The sequence below is a fragment of the Prosopis cineraria genome, unplaced genomic scaffold (assembly GCF_029017545.1).
Source record: "Prosopis cineraria cultivar Desert tree isolate PC_DT_omini unplaced genomic scaffold, ASM2901754v1 PC11, whole genome shotgun sequence".
Lineage (NCBI taxonomy): Eukaryota > Viridiplantae > Streptophyta > Magnoliopsida > Fabales > Fabaceae > Prosopis > Prosopis cineraria.
In genome coordinates, this window is record NW_026555342.1 from 14861216 (window position 1) to 14870802 (window position 9587).

Sequence of the window (9587 nt, forward strand, 5' to 3'; positions counted from 1 at the left end):
CTATTATTTCTTTGTGCCAAGGTAAGAATGGTTCTAATCATTGGAAAGAATGGTTTCTTAAAATCAAAACCATGTGTTTGATGGAAAGCTTTGGCCACTCATATGGTTGTGTACTTGTTTATGGTTCCACTAGGGTTCTCTCTCTCTCTCTCTCTCTCTAACCCCTTAACGCCCAATCACTTTTTACCTTCAGGTGGATGGACAAAGGACCAACTTCACTGTGCATTAAAGTTTCATATTCTTCTGCCATGGCTTCGAACCTGTTAGGATTGGTAAGGGCTTGAACAGGTGTAGTGGATAGGGAAGTAGCTGTAAGAAATTCAGGATCTTTGTGAAGAATGATCGAATTGTTTCGTATAGGACATGTGGATTCTGTGGTGCAGGAAAATCAATGGAAGTTGAAACAGAAATTGGTGAGATTGGAGTAGTGTGAGATTGCAATACTGGTTGAAGCAGATAAGAACGTATTTGAGACACTAATTCATTTGCAGATGGTGCTCAATCAGAACTCAGAAGAACTAAGGCAATAATGCTTGTTAAATGTGCAGAATCCTCTTGTAGTATTTGCAGCATAAAATAAGATCTTTATACTTACGAGCTAGAAGTTTCAACTAGTAATTTTGTTACCAGTGTCCAATTCTCTTCCAATAAGGTTCTTTTTCTTGGATTTTGAGGTGGTCATAGGCTTTACAGGGTAAGTACCTGTTGACGCCATTATTGTTATTCATGATATCCAGATTTCATCTCATCCAGTTATACTGCTAGTATCCTCACAATATTTGAGTTATGCATACCTATTATAAAATTTATAATATGCATATAATAATAAAATTATAAATTTGAAACTGGTGTATTAATTATTGATATTCTATTGGATTCTTAGTCACATTATAGTAACCCAAAATACAAGTACTTTAGGTGGCTATTACGTTACTTACTTTTTCATTCCCCTTTTATAGAGTTATATCCTTGATGATGACTTGATATTAGAATTTAATGTAATTCGTCAGAAAAATGATAGAAACTATCTGTACCTTTTTTTTTTGGTTGACGAATTTTATAATTAAGCCAATTTTTAACTCATTTTTTAAATATGCGTGAGGTAATTAAGAAATAGGGAGTAGCGTACATCTCATAATTATTTTATTTTTATTTTTAAATTATAAAATGTTTAGTAACTTTTTTAAATTATATTTTATTTCTTATCTATACTCACTTAGTATTTTTAGTTAATTTTATTCTTGTTTTTTATTTGAAGTCAATTTTTAAATATTTTATTATTTTCATAATTTTTATTGGTATGAAATTAAAATATATTAATTTAATTATGAACAATTTGACTATAATCCATGGACTCGTATTTAATTTAACATAAATCACATTCTCAGTATTATAAATAACAAATAAGAGAGTTCAGATTGCAAACTTCACAAATTTAAAGAAGCTCGTTGACAAGATATATAATAATTCGTTATATTGTTTGGGCCGGGGGTGTTTTCCTAATTTTTTGTTTTTTTTACGCACGCACACACTTACCTTAATTTGATAGCTCTAAAATTATAAAGTTTTTGAAAATTATTTAAATGTGGAAGGGGAAAAAAACGATCTATTAATAATAAAATAAAGATAGTTGATTCTGTGGTTTTGTTATATAGTGAGCTCAAAAATTATTAAGAATGTTTGAATATATTTTCATAAAATTATAATTTTAGCTTTTAAAATTGATTAAAAAAAATTATCTGAGCAGATACCCAGTTGATTGTCTTTTTCAAGTGTGCTCGAGTGCAAATTACCATCCTCGCTACTTTCCAACCCAATTTCAATCTTCCATGGCGCGAGGACTTGAGGCTTTCTTCTGAGAGGCGCGTTCCTCCGAGTGGAGTGCTTGTGGCAGATTTAAATGGATAGCGATGGCCCGGTTCTTCCTCAAGATATCATCACCAACATCCTCATAAGGCTTCCGGTAAAATTCCTAATCCGATTTCAATGTGTGTGCAAGCATTGGAAAAATCTCCTCAAAACCCCATCTTTCATCGCAGAACACCTCCACTACTCCTCTCATGAAAACCCTTGTATTCTTTTAGGAGATTATGACAAATCTGATTCTTTTCGTATATGTTTGCTCGATCGTGAGATGCAAGTCCTTGAACTTCGGAACGATGCTTTTATCGATCCTATACGGCGTCCTTCGATATTGGGTTCCTGCAATGGCTTGATCTGTCTTAGACTCTCTACTTATCGTATATCTCTTTGCATTTTAGTATGGAATCCAGCAGTTAGAGAGGCACGGGTGACTGGAGCTCTTAGTTACTCAGAGAATAACGATTACCGCGTAGGATTTGGGTTCAGTCCAACTGCTAATGATTACAAGATAGTGAATATTCGTGTTTGTTCAATTGTTGATCTGGTTAATCAAGTGGAAGTGCTTACATTAAGCACAGGGTCATGGAGGGAAGTTGAATTTGGGAGCTTAGATCGTGTAGCTGTGCTTTCTAACGGTTACAATACTGATGGAGCCATCTTCTGGGATGCGGTAAAGCTTGGTGTCGACGAGGAGGGTGAAGATGATGTTGAAGTGATAGTCTCATTTGACATAGCCATGGAAGTATTTACATTGATACCAATACCTTCTGCATCCTCTGCAATTAGTATTGCTTATGAGAACAAGCTTGCTATGCTTTCTCATGATACAAGAAGAGACTCCCAATCATCTTCGATTCATTTGTGGGTGAGGGACGAGGAGGGTACATGTGCATCTGGAGAGGGATGTAGTTGGGTTAAGAAATGTACTAGCAACCCTTATTTAGGTAGCTTGTTAGGTCCAGTGACTGTTTGGAGGAATGAAATTGTCTGCAATCTTTATCCATCGTGCAGGCCAGTGGAGAATGATGAACGAAAAATTGTCTTGTTCAATCTCACAACTAATGAATTTAAGACCTTTTATATCCGCAAATCTACCCTTAGTTATAATATTTTTAATTATGCCGAAAGCCTTGTGCCAGTTGGTAACATCCACATTGAATAGCCTTGGTACTAAATCTTCATTATTATTTGGCATTTTTTTCTTTGTTTAAGCACTTTGGTGATAATGAACCTGTAAGAGTTTAGTTCATTCTGTAACTATAAGACTTGATGTCCTTTCGTTGGTTTTATCAAGAATGATGGATGGTGAATGTATATATGAGATAACAGATAACAGATATTTATAGGTTTATTTGCATTATCAATACTATCTGGTTTCAGTTTTTTTTCAAAGATGGATATGTAATTTAGTTGCTGATGTTTGGATTTTTTTGGGACCTTTTTGTTCTGTTAATATATCTATTGTTCGGTATAATATGAGTGGGAAGAAAAGTAAGTGAAACAAATTTGAGTATTTTGCTTTTGTTTATTCATTTCTAGTGGAGAAATGAACTTAATACACAGTTTGTGACTTTATGTGAGTAGTTTTTCTTCGCAAGTTGTGTGATCTTGGATCATTGGTGGATTAGAATAAGATATAACATCTCCACAACTAAAATCTTTATACTGACCATTAAGATTTACAAGTCGTCTTATATCAAAAACTAAGAATGGAATTTGCTTTCTAATTTTAAAAATCCTTTCAAGCACTAACCAAATAACAATAGTGAGATAATAATGAGAAAGTTGTAAGAGAGTCCTTCATTGCCAAACACCATAGGAAATCATTCGAGAAGACGTATGAATAGGATATAATTTTTTGTGACTTTAGCCAATTATTGACTTACAAGTGTCTACAAAACGCATTTTTTCCCTACAAACAATTCAAATAAAGGTAGTAGCATATATACATGTAATAAGTGCTAGAATCTGAAATACAACTTGCAATGTCTATTGCTTCAACAAGTTTTATCTTATTAGGTAGAGTTTGCTAATATTTATTGCTTTTTTAACATTTGAACCAATTTGAAAACATATGCTAAGCTAATCCTGGAAAAGAAAACCTAAAAAAAAAAAAAACCTACTATTGGATGTAATATGGTAAAATTTTCAGCAGAACCATGCGATCTCAATTTCCACGTTGACAGGGAACACCAAGTAAAGCTCTTACAAGAACTTCTGTTACTGAAGTTTGGCAATCCATGAGGTAATAATGCTTGGCAATTCATTCTTATGCAATAATCTTTTTGGTAAATAAGGAGTTCCTTTTTGTATGTTAACCTGGAATAACTTGGGATCTCTCTTTAATTCTCAGATTGTAACATTTAAAAAACAAACGAAAGAGGGAAAAAAGATTTGACTAAAGAAAATGTATTCTATCATTGACTTCGAGAGTTCATTACAAGGTGATATATATATATATATATCAACTCATTTATATATATATATATATATATATCGTACTCATTTATCCCTGTTGCAACTGAACTTAAACCAAACTACTGCTAATACTCTCCCCTGCTGATATCCTACCTTAAACTTAGAGTGAATTGGTGTCTTTGAATCTAAGTTTTGCCTTGAGAAAAATTAAACATTGGTTCCAACTGTGGCTTGGTTAATATATCACTTACTTATTGATTAATAGAACAGAAGGAATGTGACATGTAGTCAGTTTCTTCTGCGGAACCTGCTCTCCTACAAAAAACAAGCAGTGAAGTTTCATATGTTAAGTGCAATGGTGGAGTGGGGGATGTATAGGTTAATTGCATTGTTCTAGAGTTATCACAGGAACTGATCTGAGAAGCTTAAGCTCATGCAAAAGTTATCGCAGCCACATGAGCTCTCAATTACAAGAGCAAAACTCCTATATTCTGCCAGTGCACTATATCATTCAACAATGAGCTGCTTTTGGCAATCCACAAGATACAATTTGGTCCTAAATGAACACAAAACCTTGACGTTGATTTTCTATCATCTGTATTGCTTGCCCATAATGCTAGGTCGTTGCCTGTTAGTAACGCGCTGCATGGCTCGAGTACAGTGATAAGTGAGTTAGAGCCGCTGCATCGGCGCCCGGATGCAGTGTTAAATGAGCAAGGGCTACTGTGTCATTCTGGACGCACGCGGCTAAAGAAGTTAGTCTATGAGAGCAAAATTAAATTTGATACTTGGAATGTTGGGACATTAAATTGTAAATCTGTAGAGGTTGTAGGGGTTATGATTCAAAGGAAAATCAATATCCTTTGCCTGCAAGAAACAAAATGGCGTGGAGAAGAAGCTAAGGATATTCAAGGTTTCAAACTTTGGTATACAGGAAAAGTAAGTGCACGCAATGGAGTACGCATCATTATAGATAAGGAGTGGAAGAAGAACGTTGTAGAAGTTAACAGAATTGGAGACAAAATTATTTCCTTAAAAATGATAATTGGACGTGAGACTGTTAATATTGTTAGCGCTTATACGCCGCAAGTCGGGACAGAAGCCAGTCTTAAGGAATTATTTTGGGAGGATTTGGAGGGGTTGATTTGACATATACCACAGAGTGAAAAGATTTTTATTGGAGGAGACTTTAATGGGCATGTTGGGAGGGAAGCTGGTCAGTATGCGAGGGTGCATGGTGGTTTTGGTTTTGGAGAGCTAAACAATGAAGGACAAACTCTTCTTGATTTCTCATTGGCGTATGATTTTAAGATTGCTAACACTTGTTTCAAGAAGAGAGATGAGCATCTCATCACTTACAAAAGTGGAGCCTCAAGGTCACAGATTGATTTTCTTTTGGTTAGGAACACAGATAGAAGACTTTGTAAAAATTGTAAGGTGATCCCCGGAAATACTGTAACGACACAACATAGGGTCCTAGTCCTTGATGTGTGTATTATGAGTAAAATCTAAAAACGTCGACAAGTAGTAACACCAAGGATTAGGTGATGGCAATTAAAAGGTGAGAAACAAGATATTTTCAAGCGAAATCTTTTGGATAAAGGAATTTGGGAATCTCAGGGAAGTGCTAACATTATATGGGAAGATATAGCTAAAAAGATACGGGAGGTTGCAAAAGTAGTTTTGGGAGAATCGAAAGGTTCTGGTCCGAGAGATAAAGAGTCTTGGTGGTGGAATAATAGTGTACAGGACAAAATCAAGTATAAAAAGAACTGTTTTAAAACCATACATTTGTGTAACAATGAGAAAAATTAGGAGAGGTACCGTATGGCTAAGAAGAAAACTAAGAGAGCTGTGGGTGAAGCTCGTTCTAAAGCTTTTGAAGAATTTTCTAAGAATCTTGAGACGAAGGAAGGAGAGCAAAGTATTTATAAGATTGCCAAGAGTAGGGAAAGAAACTCAAGAGATCTAGAACAGGTAAGGTGTATTAAGGATGAAGAGGGAAGAATTTTAGTTACAGATGATGAAATTAAAAATAGATGGGAGACTTACTTTTCTAAACTTTTCAATGATGGAGAGGATTCATCTAGTAACTTGGAGGATTTAGTAATTGGTGAAGGAAAACAAAATTTGTCATTCTATCGAATAATACGTGATAAGGAGGTAAAGGAAGCTCTTAAGAAAATGGCAACGGTAGAGCCAACGGACCTAATTGTATATCTATCGAAGCGTGAAAATGTTTAGGTGAAGAAGGGGTGAGATGGTTAACTAAGTTATTTAATGTGATTTTACGGTCCAAGAAAATGCCTGATGAGTGGAGGAGAAGTACATTAATTCCTATTTATAAAAATAAAGGAGATATTCAGAATTGTACTAATTATAGAGGGATTAAACTCATGAGCCACACAATGAAATTGTGGGAGAAAGTAATTGAGCACAGGTTGAGATTGGAGATAAGTATTTCTGAGAATCAATTTGATTTTATGCCAGGTAGATCAACTACAGAGGCGATTTATCTACTAAGGGGATTAATGGAAAAGTATCGTTGTAAAGATAAAGATCTACACATGGTTTTTATTGATTTGGAAAAAACTTATGATCGTATATCAAGAGAAGTGCTTTGGAAAGCGTTGGAAAAAAAGGGAGTACGGATTGCTTATATTAAAGCCATACAAGATATGCATGAGGGGGTAAAAACTAGTATAAGAACACCTAGTGGTCAAACAAAGGATTTTCCTATAAAGATTGGACTATATCAGGGATCATCTCTGAGTCCCTATTTGTTCAACTTGATTTTAAATGTTTTGACGGAACATATTCAAGAGGAAATCCCGAAATGTATGCTCTTCGCGGATGATATAGTTCTTATAGCAGAGACAAGAGAAGAGGTTAATTGTAAACTTGAGTTATGGAGGAGGAGGACATTGGAGTCGAAAGGTTTTCGTCTGAGTAGAAGTAAGACGGAATATTTATATTGTAAATTTGGTAAAGGAATATTCGACAATAATTTGGAAGTGAAATTGGGAGATCAAATTATACCTCAAGTGGAAAAGTTTAGATATTTGGGAGCCATTATTCAAAATGATGGCGAAATCAATGAGATATTTCACATAGAATTCAAGCTGGGTGGTTTAACTGGAGAAAAGCTAAAGGAGTTATTTGTGACCGTAAGGTGCCTAATAAACTTAAAGAAAAGTTTTATCGCACTGCTATCAGACCGGCAATGTTATATAGTAGTGAATGCTGGGCTCTAACAGGACAGCAAGAGCATAAAGTTGGAGTAGCAGAGATGAGAATGTTACGATGGATGTGCGGACATACACGTAAAGATAAAATTCGAAATGAGCACGTATGCGAAAAAGTGAGGGTGGCACCTATTGAGGAAAAAATGGTAGAAAATCGGTTGAGATGGTTGGGGCATGTACAAAGAAGATCAAGGGAGGCACCAGTAAGAAGAGTGGAACATATAACTTTGAGTCCGATTAAGAGAGGTAGAGGAAGGCCTAAGAGAACACTCTTGAAAGTTGTTGAACGCGATCTCTTAATTAATAATATTCCTAAAAACTTGATAAATGATAGAGCACAATGGCGTCTTGTAATCCATGTAGCCGACCCCACCTAGTGGGATAAAGGCTTGTTGTTGTTGTTATAGTTGTTGTTGTATTGCTTGCCCAATCAGCATCACAATAAGCGGGTGGTGAGAGTTAAATTTGTAGCTTAGGTAAGCATAAGAACTTGAGTGATAGTACCATTGTACCATTAACATTAAGATAGTGAATAATTTGTTTCACAGCCTTCTAATGTTGCTCACGCGGCTGATGCATATACTGACAGACTTTATTTTCATTATATGCAATCTCAGGTCTTGTGATTGTGGCATATTGAAGCCTCCTATAACTGATCTATACAACTCGAGAGAGATTAGACATAAGTTCAGTTTTACCCTTTGACAGCTTTTTTATACTCATCATGGGTTTAGCAGGATGATACAGTACCATGTTGCGTCATTTTTCATGTTTGGTTATTTTTTAAGTATTTTTTTATTATATATTCAGTACTGTAAATAGCTTTAGTGATAGGAAGTTGACTTATTATTGAATTTGTTATTATTTCCCCTTGTTGTATTGAAGTTATTAATGATTTCAGATCCTGCAATTGGTTTCTTCAATAGATCATTTTATTTTAAATTTCCTTCGTAAAACCAGTTTCTTTCACAGAACATTTAGCAGACACCATGCCAGTCCGGTCAAGCAAATCTAGGATATATATGCATTGAGATAGGTCAAGCGTATGATTATCCATCTGCTCAACCTCAATACCTAAAAAAGTAATCAACTTCATCATATCCTTTAGTGCAGATTGTTGATAAAGCCACTGCTTTAGTTGAGATCTTATTTGAGACTCTGATTCAGCTATAGATGGTGTGCAATTGGAAGAAATAGCTAAAGTTGGATCCTGAGGCATATTTTAAATGGGAAGTGAGTTTCATTCAATGTAACATTTGGAAATTCAAATCCTACTATTGGGAGCTACACTTGTATCCCTTGTGATATAGACTGTAATCCATGAGTGTACATTCAGTACTTATAGGAAACTTTGTGAGAGCATTATAAGGCCTTAAAAGAGACTAACAAGCACTGGTAAAGACTCTTAGGGAATGTATCTTAAATTGAAATATTTAGAAGCCTAGTCAAAAGGATCATGACTGATGGAAATGGAAGTTTATCAGTTAATGATGTACAATAGCTGTGATTTTCAGTCTAATCTGGTGAAGCTCAATGTCCCTTCAATGGAAATGAAAAAAATGTAGAGGATGTTAGCATAGAATCATTGATAGAGATGATGTAGAAAGAAATTTGAATTTTGACATTTGAATCTTGAGAGAATCAAAGAGAATTTGAAAATTTATGATTGAGTTGGAACTTGGAAGATAGGCTGTCAAGAGGGTGTCTGCATTGAAAAATGAAACATTATAAATAAAACGCTCACAAATTAATTGTTATTCAAGTAACAAAAAAGGAAATAAGACCAGTTAGCCAATTAGAATGCATCAATTAAAGAAATACAACTTACGAAAATTGTCCGGCTATCAATCAAGAGCCTTCTACAATAAAAGGCTATTAGATGCCAAAATAGAAACTCCCTTTCCCCCCATATATGAGAAGTCTTTTTAGAATTTTTTTAATCCATTAACATAAGGAGTTATTAGCCTATTTTTAATGAATAGATCATCATACCCTTATTAAATTGAAAAAAAAAAAATAAGTACTCTCATTAATTTACTTTGAAAAAATAGATTCATTTTT

At 34.7% G+C, this 9587-nt stretch overlaps 1 protein-coding gene across 2 annotated transcripts; it reads left to right on the forward strand.

Moving 5' to 3' along the window:
- Positions 1-1769: 1769 nt before the first annotated feature.
- Positions 1770-8771, forward strand: LOC129286702 (F-box/kelch-repeat protein At3g06240-like). 2 transcript variants are annotated; one of them, XM_054922699.1, is made up of 4 exons: positions 1770-1963; positions 4050-4108; positions 8144-8208; positions 8635-8771. In XM_054922699.1, exons 1-4 carry the CDS (start codon positions 1901-1903, stop codon positions 8697-8699), a joined length of 252 nt encoding a protein of 83 aa, XP_054778674.1. In that variant the 5' UTR covers positions 1770-1900; the 3' UTR covers positions 8700-8771. The 2 variants fall into 2 exon arrangements, with proteins under 2 accessions (XP_054778674.1, XP_054778673.1); XM_054922698.1 differs by lacking the exons at positions 4050-4108; positions 8144-8208; positions 8635-8771 and adding an exon at positions 2085-3120 and having other exon boundaries at positions 1780-1963.
- The last annotated feature ends 816 nt before the right edge of the window (positions 8772-9587 follow it).

Excerpts from the sequence above, each read along its gene's own strand:
- LOC129286702 (XM_054922698.1), top strand. The coding sequence starts at position 2,135 with ATGCAAGTCCTTGAACTTCGGAACGATGCTTTTATCGATCCTATACGG.